This window comes from Antennarius striatus, chromosome 5, assembly GCF_040054535.1.
Source record: "Antennarius striatus isolate MH-2024 chromosome 5, ASM4005453v1, whole genome shotgun sequence".
Classification (NCBI taxonomy): Eukaryota; Metazoa; Chordata; class Actinopteri; order Lophiiformes; family Antennariidae; genus Antennarius; species Antennarius striatus.
This window is the reverse complement of record NC_090780.1, coordinates 16,347,780-16,365,156: the sequence shown is the minus strand read 5'-3', so window position 1 is coordinate 16,365,156 and position 17,377 is coordinate 16,347,780. Positions and strand designations below refer to the sequence as shown.

Here is a 17,377-nt window from a genome sequence, read left to right as displayed (position 1 = left end):
CGAACACATTTGAATGAATCTGTTGGAACTCTGCCAGACCACTGAAAAGGTCCATTTTCAGGCTGTTTATTTAATAATGACCCAAAAATAGGCATAATCTGGTTACAAAGCATGTGAGTACACAGATTCACAAATATACAACTAGAAATGACACCAGGGATATGAGAATACAGGAAACAAGCAATTGGGGAAATGAAGAAGGATTTAGAAATTAGGCAACCAAATTTCAACTGAAAAAAAAAAAGGTTGTGGAACGCGGAATGGAAGCAAGAACAGGTTTCGCCATGACATGTTGAGCATCTATCTTATCCTGGAGCAAATATTGGTTGTGTTGCAGTGAGTTGGTAAAAGAAAAAAAAAAGGTTGACGGCAATTAGGTAAAAGTCTCCTGAAACAAAGGTAGAGAAAGACATGGGGGATAAGAAGCTGTGCATTTGCCCAGAGGTGGAGAAACAGGAAACAGAGATCACGATGAATCTATTAGTGAGATTTCCAAAGAGCAGAAAGGTTAGGAACAGAGACTGTGTAATGCAGCAGACAGACACTGACAGGAGAGATTTAAGATGAAGATAAAAAGAAAGGTAATGGGATAGCTGACGTTGACTTGGCCCCTCTCTTTAAAGTGCTGTAGGGGGCTTGTATTAGGTGACAACCAGCCAGACTACAGCCAATCCAAAAGCAATTAGCCACATTCGAGCCTTCGTCTCCACCAACTGTGGCTCTTGACCTCTGGACTCATCATCTTACCTGTGGTTGACAAGGTAACAGAAACTAGAATCTGGCACGTTTCATTAGCCCTGATGCTTGTGGTCCAAACTCCGGTTGTACTTCCTCTTTCTCAGCAACAAGCTCTCACACACAGCCTAACTGCTGACAATACCATTCTGTACTACTTTGTATGCCAACACTGATGAATGTGTGGACCTCTCTACTTCTGACCATGGTGTTAATCTCGATGAGTCATGCGTGTGGGTGTGTGTGTGACATCGGCCCTGGTACTGCTGATGCTCTTGCCACCAACTAGAAAAGATATTATAAATTAACTAAATATGTAATCACTTAACCATCTGAGAATTCGTTGTGTTTATATCTGCAACTAATTTATGACCCAGATACGATAGAAATGATTGCAGGCCAAAGACCAACCAGCTTAACACTCCATGGCAAATTTCACTCACTTTGGAGAAAATGGTATCACCCCACAAATCATGCAAAGGTAAAATAATGCAACAGTATGAAATACAGACAACATAAATCATCCTGACTTTAGGTTTGGCTTAGCGGCCGCAAATCATTCAATCAGGCAAGACAGAAAACAGATGTTGGAGAGACCGTTGGGCCAAAGCGAAAATACGACATGTGTTTGACATATCAACGAGTGATGTACAGTATAAACCATTATGGTATTACCGTATGTAAAAAAAAACATACCCATAAACACCCATGAAAAGAATAACCTATTGAAAGGTGTGATGCAAAGGTCTGTAATATTGTTAAAAAAAATATACCTCTATATTTACAGCACTTTTGACAGTAACGTGTCTTTCACAATGTCTTCAAAATTCCTGTGTTGCACAGGCTCGCTACGTTACCTTCTTGAAGAGGCGGCCAGAGTCCTCACTGATTTGTGCGAATCGGGGAATGATATTGTTGAGGTAGAGGTCAGACAGAGTGGCATGGTCGCGGCTCTCCCTCTTCACCTGAAGGAGCAACAGGTTCCAGCAGTTCACTGGTGATAAGATGCTCTGCTCCTTCCTGCAGGCGGTGGAAAGGGGAGTCTTAAATAAGGCAGGAGCCTCCATGAGTCATTTTAGATAAATTGCTAACATTATGTCTTTATTTCATTCTCTAATTGCCCTTTTCATTATTCTGATGGATGAATACACACACACACACACACACACACACACACACACACACACACACACACACACACACACACACACACACACACACACACACACACACACACAACACACAGGATCAGTAACTACCAAAAGCAGAGGACTCAGCCAAGATAGTGGGAGGAGGTACGGTTCCCCCAAAAAAACAGCAAACAGGAGTAAGAGGGAAAGAAAGGGAAATGAACAAGAGACAGCACAAGAGACCATCAAAGACTAATAACTTATTCTAATGGTTCAAGGCTGCTTCTTTGTCTTTGCTTCAAGCGCCTACAAAGCCACTAAACACTAAACTCAACACTGTCAAAGTGCATTCACACAGTACTTTGTGACTTTGTGTGTTTGTCTGCGTGTACAGTGGGAATGATCTGCGGGTGATCTCAAGGGTGAAATGGATTACAAGTGAGTGCACGTGGATGAAAGAAGGTCTTTGTGCTGTGAAAAGACGATTTAACTGGATAGAGACAGAAAAAAGCTGCAGGGCATTTACATCAAGCACACATGCAGTATGCCTACACACACAAGGCGAGTCACAGAACATGATATGATGTACTGATACTGGTGTCACTGGTCATGAGACTAAGCAGTCACAATAATAATTCCAGACAAAATAAAAGACCAATGCACCTTTGTCAAAGCACTGTATGTTAAACTTTAACAAGGGTCATGTCTGACTTTACGCTCCAACTTCTCCTCTGCTGTCTGCTTCTCTTCCGGAGCCTCTGTCTTTACTGGTTTTGTGTTTTCTCCACCAGTTCCTCTATTTGCACGAGTGACATATCACCGTCAGCCCACCAGTGTTCATCGTAGTAACGACACTGCAGCAGAGCTGAAATATCACCTGACCTTCTGAAGGCCTATCGTAGCGTAAACATTGAAATGTCATTGGTCCTCTGAAGGTCCACGGGTGAGCGCTGGGAGCACTGTGTGACCTCAGGTCAGGGACCGCCGGTGACTTATGTTGGAGGGAAATGGCTGTGATTAAATTCAGGATCAGAAAGCAGAGCATTTGAGTCACTCTGGACAATTTGAACAGTTCAAATCTGCACCTGCACAAATTGATCAACTAGAGCAGCTAAAGGTAAATGTTGATATTTGTGTTATCATTCATTACTTTTTTAACAGTTTACACAAATATATCTGATTCTGCTTGTGGCAGCAGTAACCGCCAGAAGTAAGGGGTGCTGTCAAGTTGAAGAAGTTTTCTCGAGTCCTGTTGAATTGTGGGAGTCCGGAGATGGTACAGGCAGGCCAGCGTACCGTGGCCCCAGTGGTCATGGAGGCAAAAACCCGAGTCTGAGAGGAATTCATGGAGGCTTTCCTTCAAGAACTTTTGGGAAACGGTCTGGCACCTCAGGAGGGGAAAGCGATACACCACCACCACCACCATTTACAGTGGAGGCAGGGAACTGCTGACCTCGACTGAGGATATTGTTGTTCAGTGGAAGGAATACTTTGAGGATCTCCTCAATCCCTCTACCATGTTCTCCATGGAGGAAGTAGAATCTGAGGTCTCAGAGGTGGACTCGCCCATCACCCGAGCTGAAGTCACAGAGCTGGTTGCCAAGCTCCCTGGCGGTACTGGGGGTAGATGAGATTTGCCCTGAATACCTCAAGTCTCTGGTTGTGCAGGGATTGTCTTTGTTGATGCGTCTCTGTAACAACTTAAGTTCCTGCATGGCACCAGACTGAGCAGCAGCAGACGCAGGGAGACGGTTAAAGACACAGATGCTGGATGGAGGTTGGAAAAGCGCAGAAATGCAAATGCAAAGCAAAGAATATATATTTGTCCTACAGTGGATGTTTGTCCTGCGAACACTTTATGATGTGAACCGACCACTGAAGCTGCTGAAGGCTACCTACTCAACAACTATTCTATGTCCTACCCGCCCCCCCATCGCCTCTGTGCCACTCCTCTCTGAGTACACGGGAAAAACACACGCTGCAACAACCTCAATATTGATCCGAGCCAGAGGGCAAGTGTGTGTGTGTGTGTGTGTGTGTGTGTGTGTGTGTGTGTGTGTGTGTGTGTGTGTGTGTGTGTGTGTGTGTGTGTGTGTGAGTGTGTGTGTGTGTGTGTGTGTGTGTGTGTGTCTAGGGGGTATGTACTCTTGGTTGGAATTGCGTTTCGCTTAGAAGCCATATTGATCCTTTAACTTTCTGCCATCATATGTGTGAGAAATAGATGGCATGAAAGGGGGTTCCCCCCCCAGCGGAGAAGTGAATGCCCCTAGAATGATGCTAAACTCATATATAAAAAGAAGTACTGGAAGAAACAGTAGGGTGTCTAGTTCCTCTAAATAGTTTATGTTACCGGTTTTTCAAACCCTCAACAGAAGTGCTTCAGTTTCAAACTAAGCATCTCCGAGGACTGAGAATCAACACAGCATATGTTTACTGATGTTTCTTCATTCTGCTTTTTTTCTCTGAGCCATAGCAACATGTGACCGAATGAAACTCACTGTTATGCTAAAGGCTTGTATGATACCTCTGGGTATGAACGCTGTTGGAAACACTGGCTCAGGTCAGCAAAAACCTCAACAACATTTACAACGCTGCATCCTCTGCTTCCATTGTATCTGCAGTCCATTGATTCCTCTGTGTGTGTGTGTGTGTGTGTGTGTGTGTGTGTGTGTGTGTGTGTGTGTGTGTGTGTGTGTGTGTGTGTGTGTGTGTGTGTGTGTGTGTGTGTGTGTGTGTGTGTGTTTTATGGTTAAATTAGCAGATCAGCAAATCCTTCCCCAAAGAGGAACGGACTCTCCCACCAAAAACCTCCAGATAAATTATATGAGAACGCTTCCCAGTGCAGCTGCTGTGTATTTGCATGCACTTCATGCATGAACGTGTGTGTGTGTGCGTGTGTGTGTTTGTGTGTGCACGCATGTGGAGTGAGTGAAGGAAGAGGAAGAGAGAGAAAATCCCAATTTTGGCAAGGTTGCACACACAGCAAGATACAGCAAAATAGTCGGAGCACAAAAACACCACCTGGCCATTTCTGGCAAAATTTATAGTTTAACAAACAGACAGACTGACAGAGAGACAGACAGACAGACTTGAAGCACGTGTGCTGTGTGTTCGAGCCCTGGGCTTGTTTCCTTAATCTGAAGATATTTTTGCTTGTTTCTAATCGTTCTTTCAGTCGGTCCCTAACTGCAACTGTTTCATATTATCCAGTTGTGGATCACACCAGTCCTGCCCTGCCGCCGGCCTTTAACACAAATATCAACCCAGTGTGTTACTACCTTTGCCTCAGAACAATGACGTTCCATTATGTCTTTGTAAAGTTCATGCAGATATCACAACATCCTTGTCCACTTTAGTGGAGCTATGGTCGTGTGACTGGTTGAGAGTGTCGTACTTGAGTAGATGATCCTTGGTGCTGCGCGTCTTGGTGAGGAACCTCTCAGCCAGCTTCTCCAGGTTGCGGCTGTAGTCCACCTCGATCTCAGCCTTCTTTCTGAAGAAGTCCTGCAGGTCCTGCAGCAGCTGCACCCTCAGCTCACATTGCTGGTCCAGACACTTGAGCTGCTCCACCAGCTGGGCACGGATCTCTGAAGGGGTGAAGGTGAAAAGAAATTCAACATCTTTGTGAACATTAAGATGTTAATCACAGTCCAGGTAGCACCAGAAAACTCACAGCCACAGACAATGACCTGCACTGAATGTTTGCTATCACCCACGTCTGTACAAACACATTATCATCATCTGGAGAACCAGCTACATTCCACATTGTTATCACTGCAGCGTTATCACGATGATCTGCCCCACGAGTGTGCAAGGTATTATGGTCTAAAAGAGTTTCCTCTGTGCACCTTGAGGATTCGAAGCCCGGCTACAGTCAAACATCTGGTAGAACCCCAGAACATCCTGGATTCTGAAGATCTTTTTACAGAGAGTTTGTACAATAGTGACAGAACAATTTCTGTCCCTATCCACAGAAAACACAAGAGGGGTGTGATTCCAAATAGCATACCAGCATTACGCATGCAGCAGAGAGACTTACAACAGCAGCATCTGTGTCTACTGAGACATTTCATTCTCCAGTCACATGGACCTGTGTCAACAGTGAAATAACATCTTCATTCTTGTCTTCCGTTCAATGACGGAGCTCCTGAACCATACGCTGTCACCACAATTTAAGAACATTTTACACACACAGTAGTGCATAAAGCATAAACCCATGAACACAAATACAGAATCATATTCATGTGCAATCAGCCATCTTTTCCACCAACATGAAGATGGAGATACAACCCTTCATCACAGCTTATCAATTTTCCTTTTCCTCCTGCCTCCTTCTCCTCTCCCTCCTCCATGCTGTTCGCCAGTCTAGCCTCAAATTAATAGAGTGCACTCAGTGCAGACACACTCAGTAACCATAGTCAATCACACTGAAAGGTCCTCTGGAGAGTCTGGGCCTCTGCAGCGATGGACTGGAAGAACGAAGCATCGCAAGCTCGCATCCAACCGAAGGACATGATGATGATAAGCTGGATGAGGGCTGACAGCTGACAGATTAATGCTATGCTGCCACAGTCGCCTGCCAATGGTAAGCAGACTGCACATGCATCCCTTTGACAGAGCTGAGAAACGACACACACAAACAACAACCGTTTTCCAACTGGCAGCCCGCGTAGATGCATGGTGGCCAGTCCAACAGGATGGTCCTACCTTTACAACGCTGGCCAAAGAGAAAGCAAATAGTTCTGACTTCCATACCAAATTCACTGCAGCATGGACGGCACTCGCTAACACACTGATTCAGACGCACACACTCCCACAGACAGAGAGTCAGCTGTCCGTTTGGCCGACAGAGACTGTCGATGCTGCCTTTGTATTGTAACAGCTGAGAGTGCAGTTTCTCATCAACACAAGGAGAAGTGGGATATCTAAATGTGTCTGCGCCACCTCTCCACCCCCATCTCCCACTTCTCTTTATATCATAAAGACAGTTCTAAACAAAGTTCCATTCCCCAGAGGTTATGCCATTCTTTCACTGAATAAAAGGCCAGAAAGGAGTTTTGTGGAATTATGTTACCACGCCAGAGATACTCAATTACGGAGCGATAAATGCATACCAGCGGCCTGCGTCTGTGCTAATGACCTGGTGTCAATATATGCATTGTTAGCATGTGCTACTGACTTGTGGTTTCTCTAAGTGTGTGCGCATGTTGTGTAATCTCGACGTGCAACACTGTCAATGACGGGGACTGAGTCAGTGTCTCGCCTCTCAGGGCTACAGCTCCACATTTCGAGACAGCGGCCTTGTAATTAGCCAAGCAAAACAGCACGTACCATACACACCAACACCTGCAATAAAAACAAGCGCATCCGTCCACAATGAGCATAACAAATCGAAGGAATGCATAAGGGGAGACAGTCTGAAGGGGGTGGGGGTGGGAAGGTGAGGGTTGGGGGGGGGTATGTAAACACATCAGCCAGATGTGGCCCCGATGTTTAGAAAGCAGCTTTAATGGAGCTTAGATTCATTTAACATGGAAGCCATGACCTATTGCTCCAAAGACCCGTCCAGGGCCCCCCATCAGTCATGTTAGAATGACGAGAGATTCAGACAGCATGCACCATTTACATCACAAAACATAAAGCCGGGTAACTCAACCTAAGCTAATGCCAAGATCTCCGCACTACACCTTGTTGATACTGGCTGCAAAGCCAACTTTCCCGTCTGGAATTGATCCATTTTCATGCTCTTCACACCAAAAGGAGACCAGTGTTATCTGAGAGCCGGCAGTGCTTGGTACAGGAAAAAGGAGAGATGCTATCACAAAAGATAAATGCAGAACTTCCTTCCCGTTTCATCCCACTCTGAGCAGACATCATCCCCTTGAGCCAGTAAGAAGTGGGATGTGAACTGGAATGTGACGCCTTCACCGACCTCCAGACGGTCCAGTCACATTTTCCAGACCAATGAGAGCCTGTCTCGTAATTGTGCTCTGGGATTCTACTTGTGCTCTGGGGGCGGCAGTGGCTCAGCGGTAGAGCATGCGCCCTTGGATCAGAGATCGGCGGATTGATTCCCACTCCCACCCAGCCACCCGGAGTGTGAGCTAACAATGGGAGGTGTCGGTGAACCTCCCAGCCTATACCGAAAGCGCCCTTGAGCAAGGCGCCGTCCCCCTTACAAGCTGCTCAATTGGGGCACACCCCAAAAGTCGCTGCCCGTCACTCTGCCTCCCCATGTACTGTTTGATCTTGTGTGTACTAATTGCATGCTTACAGGCCCCTTGTGTGCTGTGCTAACACAATTTTTTTTAATTTTTAAAAAAATTTTATATACTGGTTTCATTCCCGAAGGGAAATTAAGAACGCACATTCTAGTTAATGGTTAAAAGGCATGCATACATATATTAGTGAGTACAGGCCCCTGTAGTACACACACACACACACACACACACACACACACACACACACACACACACACACACACACACACGTGTGTACATCTGACTGGAAAAGTAATTTCTCTATCTGGGGATCAATAAAGTATATTTTCTTCTTTCTTCTTCTACTTTACCGAAGCTCTCCGTTCTTATTTCCTTTCCTCCTTCTCATCTGTATTTACTGTACGTACAGCTGTTGGCTTTGTCTGCAACAGCCTTGAGTTTTTTTTGTTCACAAGTCCTATGGACTTTGTTAAACAATCCTACAGACTATACTTTTCTTGGATCACAAGTTCTCCAAACTAAATTTTTCTTTGTTGATAAGTCTTAGAAACTCAAATTTGTTGTCCTCTTAGACAACTTATATGTTGAGTTTGTTGACAGGCAGCTAATATATCACAGTACACCAAAATCACTGTTTGCAGTTTTTCTTTTGCAGCCTTAGCATGACTCTATCCTGTTTTAGAAGTGGTATTGTTTCAATATGTCTGAGAATGTACCTGCCACATATCTGACTTTCTATGCCGGTAAATAGTGAGAATGAAATACCAAAAAATAGAAATAGTGGAGTGTCTTCATCTCCCATCCAACCATTTCACCCAAACCCGTCTGTTGTGTCACATGACTTCCTCTTGCTGAAGGTGGATTTTGTACCAGCTTTAGTGCAGAACCTGACATATACTTGTACTTTTCCGAACTAGCCTGAATACGCGAGGCATACTCACTGCTGCGAGCAACCATTACACCTGAAAACACCCAGGGCTACAAGCACACCACACACACAACGACGCTGATGTGACATCTAATACAATTCGTCACTCTGAACCATTCTGGCGGCGGCTCTCAAGCACCCATCTTAGAAGAATCTTTCACCTCAGATCTATCCTCCATTTTTACTGAACTGGGTTAGCAGATATACACACACATGCACACACACACTTACACACACACGCCAACTGTTAACAAGTAGAAGTGATGGATGTTTGAGACAAGGCTTGAACCGGCTGGAGAGTGAAGGCAAAGAACAAATAACAGAGGAATTGCAAACTGACAAAGATGATGGATGATGTTCTGTTAAAAGATGATTCTGGTTCATCGTGACCTGAGTCTTGTTTTTTTCAGTTTTTCACTGTGATAAATGTTACTAAATATAACACTGTTATACTGCAGGGATGAGGGCTGCACTTAGCCAAGGGTTTTCCAAGCTGATATGGAAGCTGTACATAAAAACTCAATTAAGATGATTTTATTATCACTGAATAAATATTAATATTGATCGTCAATATTAGGTATTGAGGATCATTGTCATTGGGTCAGAATCACAATCTGCTTGATCAGCTCAACAACATTTGAAAGATGTTCTGTCTTCATGCTGCAGACATATCTATGGTTGGCCTCCATAATAGCTATTACATAATCTATCCTGTCATGTCTCAAATTTTCCTGTAGGGATGTTGCTGTGCATCTGTTTATCCAGTCTTAAATAGGTGTTCATATATAAATATGCTACGTTGTTATGATCAACATCAGAAAAAGCATCAGTTAAACTGTTCTGAGAAATCAAAGACATCCAACCACAAGCTGTGGTGTTTAGATCTTGCTGTTTTAGTGTGTGAGCTCACGTCCACAGTGTGTTTACACAGTAAGGCCTGGGCTTTGTTGCTCCAGGGGTTGATACTGTAGTACAAAGCCATGACGAAAAGGAGGGGGAGCAGGATGGTTGACTTGTACCACTGTGAGCTCATACTATTGTCCTCAGAAGAATGAAAAAGGCATAAAGAAAGTGAGAAAGAATAGACCTCAGTGTAAAGGGTGAGTAAGGGGAGTGAGAGCCACTGCGTCACTACGAATAATATGTCCATTCATCCCTGAGCCCACAGGAAGAGAGGACAGGGAGACAGGAAGTCAGTCGGACCAGTCCACTGCCAGTAGGGAGCACACAGGAGGGGAGGGTTATAGTAAAACAACCACAGGATGTGTGTGTGTGTGTGTGTGTGTGTGTGTGTGTGTGTGTGTGTGTGTGTGTGTGTGTGTGTGTGTGTGTGTGTGTGTGTGTGTGTGTGTGTGTGTGTGTGTGTGTTTGTGTGTGTGTGTGCGTGCGTGCGTGCGTAGATGAGGTGCAGCAAGATCGGGGGTTGGACTGAGGTGTGTGTGTGTGTGTGCGTTTGTGTGTGTGTGTGTGTGTGTGTGTGTGTGTGTGTTTTTCTTCAAACGAAAGGGCCTGAAGAAAAACAGACAGCTGTGGACTTCACCAATACAAACCTCTAAACCTGAAACCAGGCAGGAAAACAGGGGAGAGAAACTGTCTGAGAAACTGGGCCAGCAGTTTGCAGGTTGAGGGAGGGTCATGCACGGTGTATGTTAGGGTGTGTGTGTGTGTGTGTGTGTGTGTGTGTGTGTGTGTGTGTGTGTGTGTGTGTGTGTGTGTGTGTGTGTGTGTGTGTGTGTGTGTGTGTGTGTGTGTGTTTGTGCGGGTGTGAGTTGATGGTGGTGCTATAAGACAGGATTTTTAAGCAGTTGATTGAGTCTGTAGTCTGAAGCCGCAGGTTATAGGTAGTATTTCCAAGTAAGATTCTTGAGCGGGGTGGAATCTATTAGTTCCAGACATGCCTACCTAATATTGCTCTACTGTAGAGACACACATTCACAGCCATGCACAAGTGAGTGGAGAGGGAGTAGAGGAAAAGATAGAATTACACTACAGTAAGTGTTGGAGGAAAAACTATTGAAGGAATGGAAAGATTCCAGGCAATGTCTTTTCCTTGAGCCTGGACTTTCCTCTGAAAATAAACAAACACAAACACACACACACACACACACACACACACACATACACACACTTATAAGGCATTTCCTCTCTCACCCAGAGCTTCAAGCCTTTAGGAAAAGCTGTGTCATCTTAGGGATGCCAAGTAATGAGTTCTGTGACTTTGAGATATGGAAAACCCTGCCAAAGCCAAACCACTGCAAACCTGCTTTGCGTGCAGGAGAGGAAGAAGACGGCCGACAGAGATTGGAGGATATGAGGGTAATAAAAGCTGCTCTGTGCAGCTAAAGAAAAGGGGGTTTCAGAGGGTAGAAGTTATGTGGGTCTCTCAGGTATTTCATATATTTCTTGAATACTTGAATTCTTGAATACATACTGCAGAATGCATTCAGCTACGCAAGAAAACAAGTTCATGATTGCTACAGCTTCGGTTTTCACACAAAAACAGACTAAAATGATCTAAAACTGCTTGCATTAATAAAAACACATTGATGACATGGGTTGTACAAGAAGAGTTGTCAGAAGGGCTCTCGTGATGCCGTGTATGCATTAATACATTTTTGAAAATGTGATCAGGACTCAATATCATCCTCAATACATAATAAAACTCAATGTGTTACAGCAAATAAAAATGAAAATGTTTTGCAGCAGAAATAAAGTTTCCTTTTGTAGATTACAAAAAGAAAGTATTGAAATTCCCCAAATATTAAAAAAAAACTCTTTAGTATAAGAGAGATATGTGTGTATAAAGTTTTGGTTTTAAACATATTGAAATTTTTTGATTTTGCTCAGGAAATGAAATGACTACAGGCAGACAGATGGACAGTCCAGTCCCTATAAACCCCACATTTCATGCTGGAGGGAGTAGAATATTGAAGTAAGGCTCACATAATCTTATTAACAGACAACAAGCAATGTTAGAAACATATATAGCAATTTTGTTGGTTGGATGAATAGAGTAGGCCAACTGTCTTCACCCCACTTATTCCAAATGTGGTCTCCACTATCACATGTAAATTTAATCTGATTAACTGCATATGATTCTCCAACTATTGGCTCATTTATACTCCAATTAGACATAGATATAGGAATATCCCTTTCAAATGATGTATTTCTCACATACTTGCCTGTATTTTTTACAATGATACTGATAAAACCACAAGAGGGCAGTGAAGAGTCAAATGTTCTGACAACAGCAAAAATGGAAATGGTAGGAGATTGTTATGATACATTTAATAAATGCAACGCTGCAAAACCGAGGGTGACAATGTTCTCAACTGTTATGTGTGAAACTTCCTTCTTCTTTGCTTGACTTGCCGCCATTTGTCACCACCACTTACGCTGCTGTTGTTCCATTCCATCTACTTCTCCAAAAACATTAATGAACACGTCAAAAATACAAAAAAGTGTATGAAGACATTGTTCTGTCCACATCCGCATACGTCTCTAATGCCGAGCAGAAACGACCTTAACTCACTTGTTCTGTAAGTCCTTGTTGCTACAAGACACAACAGCAACCTCCAAGATAGCAACCTCCGCGCTTAAGATGTTTACCAGAATGCTAAACAGAGTGTCACCTTTTGCAGGATTTCCACCTTTTTATGCCTTCCCAAAGTGCAGAACAAGTTCTCTACACAACAACACAACTGTGTTTGATTTATGAACATAGCCAAAGTATTTTTCCCCTGCAGCAGATGGGATTGAGGCAGACCTTCTTCGAGGGCTGTAGCAATGATGTGGATGTGAGTTATTTCAAAGGCACTATAGAATTTTGAGATCTAAATATTTCATCTATTATTAATATAGGACAGTATTGTTTTCCCCCAGTGGTAAATAATAACAGAGGCCTTTTAATACGCCTCTCCTTAAATGATTGATCATTTGTGTGGATAAATCTTTCCCTGCACCATTAATGGAAGGAGCATTGACAAGAGGAGGAATGGAGAGTAAGAAAGAGGTGAGACAGGAGGGCAGGGTTTTTGTTGTGGGGGGGTGGTACTCGGCAGGGGTAAATTCCTCGGCACTAACTCTCAGATCAGGAAGTCATTAACCCTTTACTTGCTTGTGAGATGCTTTATCTTCAGTGACAGGAGGGGGAGTGGACTTTCATAGAAGATGGGAGTTGTGTCTGTTAACAGTGTGAACCATGTGGGCTCTTGTCAGAGGTTTCTGCGCGCTATGAGCCAGGATTACAGGTCAAAGGTCAAGGATTGCAGAGCTACCAGAGGGGGGATCAGTCTCCCATGTCAACCACCGGGTGCAAAACATCAGAAACAACAAAACTATACGTGTGTGTGACTTACATTAAACTAACACTTGCTTGAGTCACCTCTTCTACCAGATTATAATCTCTTCAGGGGTTTAAAACAATCAACTGTTCCAGGAACAAATTCTATGTCTTACTAACAAAGCTTTCACCAGCAGCCCTTTCCAGCCACCACACACTGATTCCTCTCCTGCAGAGGCAAAGGGGTTGCACTGTTAGAGATTGAGAGGGGGTTCTCTATGCATAATGAAAAGGGCTGCTTATCAAAAGTTAACCAGCTCCTTACCCATTTACTGCCCCTTCATGCTCTACTTACCCGTTCTGGAAAAGAAGCACAACATAGAATGGGAGTATTTGGCATGGGAGGGTCTCACACAGATGCAGGGAATAATGGATTTGCAATAGAATTTAGAAAGGTCTATTCTGGTCCAAATCCCATCCACCTCCCTACTTTTCAGGAAGCCATTTTTGCACAAAACCATCCTAATTTGAATATTTCACCTGTTGAGACCCGCTTACGAGTCAAACCAACGTCTTCAATTAGCTTCTTGTGACTGAGAAAACATATTTTGCACCTTTGCGTAACAAAGCAATACATTTTTACAATCGTGACAGTTTTACAAATTCTTTCACAAACAATCCATTAATCCATCCATTACAAAGTCTATGCTAATGAATACGACAGGCTTCCAGACTAATCGGTGCATGTGTGTTTGTGTAGTTCACCCTCAGGAGTCCTGTCCACCTGGTGTCACCTCTATTTCCCATCTTTGCTGGACATAGCCATCTGGACCTCAGTCTGTTCCAACAGATTTCATCTCCTTCTCCTCCTCTTTCCATCACACCCACTTTCACACACACAAACACACAATCCATCTGTCTGAGGAGGTTTGCGGTAGATAGGTAGAATACCACACACATATATTATATCATCCTGGTCCAGTTTTGAGAGAACACATTATGCTCAGATTTTCCATCGTGTATTTTTATTTGTGTTTCTCTGTCACATACTTAACCAGCTTTTTTCGAATGACCAGCATGATGAACAGCGTCCTAAATCATCTTTGCCGTCAGTCAGTGGATTAGAATAATCCTCAAAATAAGTGTGGGAAGTGTGTGTGTTTCTGCTTTGTGAGTGGTCTGTCTGAGGCTTTGCATCGGAACTTAAATCAATCTCGACAATCTTGGACGGTGCTTTCTCAAAGCACCGATTACTAGAATCATCTGAGACGTGGGACTCGATAATAGCAGTGAATGGGTGTGGACTCCTGTCATGTGCAGACACATCACTGGGAAGGCAAAGGTTCATTCCCATCTCCATCAGAAGGTTAGCACTCATTATTATTCCAGTGAAAATGTGCAATGACTCACTATGTCGAGATTAAAGCAGTCATCCCTTAAGAGTCTTTCTTTTAATTTCTTTCATTCCAGTCAGAATTAGTCCAGTAGATGCCTGTGATTTAATGAAATCACCCCCCAGTGCCCCATGGTAAGCACTTTAGATCTTAACACAGTGTATAATAGCCTTCTCTTCATCATTTGAGTGCATGACAGCTTGCGTCACACAGTATACTGTACGCTAGAACACACACACAACCTCAGTGGGGAAAACATGCATGATACTAAATATGCATTTGTGACTGTTATGGATGCCCTCATGCTGCAAACTGTTATCGCTGCATTCCACCAGGCATCAGTGGCATGAAGGGAAAAGATGGAGATCATGGAGGAAAAGTGAGAGTGGGTGGCGCTGCAAGTTTAAGGCTACATCTGCTGATGGCTGCCAATCCTTATCTAGGTGCCAGTGAGGCTGCATGCGTGTGTGCGTGTGTGTGTGTGTGTGTGTGTGTGTGTGTGTGTGTGTGTGTGTGTGTGTGTGTGTGTGTGTGTGTGTGTGTGTGTGTGTGTGTGTAGATGTGTTATTTTGGAGCTGGATGGGGGTGTGAGCAATGTTCCATCAGAGACAGAATGAGACCCAAAAGTCGATAACAGGAGATGCTATCACCTCATCCACCTTGAGGTCACATCATCGCTCTCTCCAGCTACAGCTTTCTTACAGCAGAGGGTGGGGGGTTGGGGGGGGTATGTAGCAAACACACAAGATATGGCAATGCAGAACGGGGAGCGACAGTAGCCTTCAGATGACGCCAACTTTAATACACACTCTTGGGCCCAATCCTATTTCTGCTCCCCCCCCTACCACTCGCTCTTCAGTGTCCCTTTTTGAATTGCAGCTCAAAACTTACAAGGGATACTAGTTGAAATCCTTTAGCCATGACATGGGATGCCATTTGTGACATCATCAGCAGAAAATTTACGTTCTGGTTAAGATAATTTTCACATTTTTGCATCAGCAAAACAAACACAACAGTCGGATCCCACAGGAGTTTGACAGCAGATTTCTTTTCTGCTGGAAATGAGCTTCGAGGCTTAGTTTGCCCTTCAAAACACAAAGTGTCAAGTTTTCTACAAGCCTGTTGCTGCTATCATTGTCAACTATAATACATTTAATTTATTAGACGTCTTTCTCAGCACTCAAGGTCGCCCAACTAGTTTGTAGAACAGAACTTTTTTTTTTTCCTGCACCCATTTCATCTTTTCTCCAACCAGATGCTCCAGAGGCTTAACCCACGTTCACGTCTGCTAGCATTTGTACCTATGTGTGTTTGCAGGCTGTAATGAAGCATCCCTGCAGCAGAAGGTTTACAGTTAACCATATAGTTTTAAAAAAAAAGCCTCAGGATATGTAGAGGACATACGATCCAAAATTGAGGAGGTCAAAGCTGCACCCATCATGGAATAGTATATACAATCAGTGAAGAGCTTACAGGGCGTGTAGATCCATGCTCTCACTTCTTTCCCACAGTGAAGATCACATTCACCATCTGCTCATATACACACCTTTTTGGTGCAGAAACATGGGGGAGATGGAGAGAAAAAAGTGGGCCAAGCTGCATGAAGAGGCTCCCGGGGAGGAAGACAACTAAATACCTCGGCACAACAAACCACTGCAGCTGAATTTTGTAGAGCAGCTCAAGAGCAGCAACACAGGGGACGCATTTCAGAAAAAGACTTTTATTCCCCCTTCTGGTTGTCTGCATTGTTTGCTCTTTATCTGTTTTACATTTACGATTATAATGAAAAAAAAAGCAACTTCATCATCATCCCCACCTATATATTTGAATAAGCTCACTAAAAAACCTCACGCTGTCACGCTCCCAGTGTCCACCTGGAAGTTCAGGCCGCTAGTCGACTTATCTCCGGTCTTCACATTTGTCCATGTCTCTCACTTAAAGAGCCGTTTTGGCTTCGTCAAACATAGCGGTCTATATTCTTTGAATGTGGCGGACCTCAAGTTGCTTTATTCACTAGAACCAAACTCACAAAGTCTGTGCCTATACCCGGATGGCCGGACCGTAACACCGAAGCGTTCTTTGTCTTCACATTCGTCCGTCCTATACACACAAAGCCGTTATGGCTTCGTTGGACACAGGTTTGTTTTCTTGTGACAGCGAAGAAAAAAAAGAAAAAAAACAAAGTCTGATATTATTTTTTTGTGGTGGAATTTCCACGGGTTCCCGCTACTTATAATAGTAAATAGTAAATAGTTGGGGAAACTAACTTACCCTAACTAAGGGTAAAGACAAAGTTTTCGATTCTTAGCGCTCTTCACTTCTCTTTCATATCCTTTACACCAGTTGGTAGTGTAAAAAAAAAGTCCTCTAGACATGACTAACACTCAGAGAGTTTCTTGGTTAATAATGTGACACATGTATGGATACGGACGAGATAGTCAAAAAGAAGCCATGCCACTGGAATCGATTGAAGGACGCAGTTCCAATTTGAGGGAGGTAGGATGAAGAATGGACACAACGATGAACAAAAAACTGATTAAACTCTCGGTCCTGGAGTCTAGATCCATAACAGCCTCATGGAACCTCAGTGGAGCACTTTATTGCATCTGATTTTTCATTTTCTAGGTCCATTATCACAAAATTTTCCAGCACGACCATAGTTTCCTTTTTTACGCCCTGGAATGGGA

General features: G+C 43.7%; 1 protein-coding gene across 4 annotated transcripts in view; it reads right to left on the bottom strand.

The window, feature by feature from the left end:
• Window positions 1-17,377, bottom strand: part of srgap2 (SLIT-ROBO Rho GTPase activating protein 2) — a 49,435-nt gene that overhangs the window by 14,446 nt on the left and 17,612 nt on the right. For 2 of the 4 annotated variants that reach the window (XM_068316392.1, XM_068316393.1), the window contains exons 2-3: window positions 5,260-5,452; window positions 1,593-1,755 (exon numbers count right to left, since the gene is read on the bottom strand). In XM_068316392.1, coding sequence (XP_068172493.1) covers window positions 1,593-1,755; window positions 5,260-5,452 — 356 coding nt within the window. Of the gene's footprint in view, window positions 1-1,592; window positions 1,756-5,259; window positions 5,453-6,572; window positions 6,730-17,377 lie in introns of those variants that run through there. The other 2 variants (XM_068316396.1, XM_068316395.1) reach the window with 2 other exon arrangements.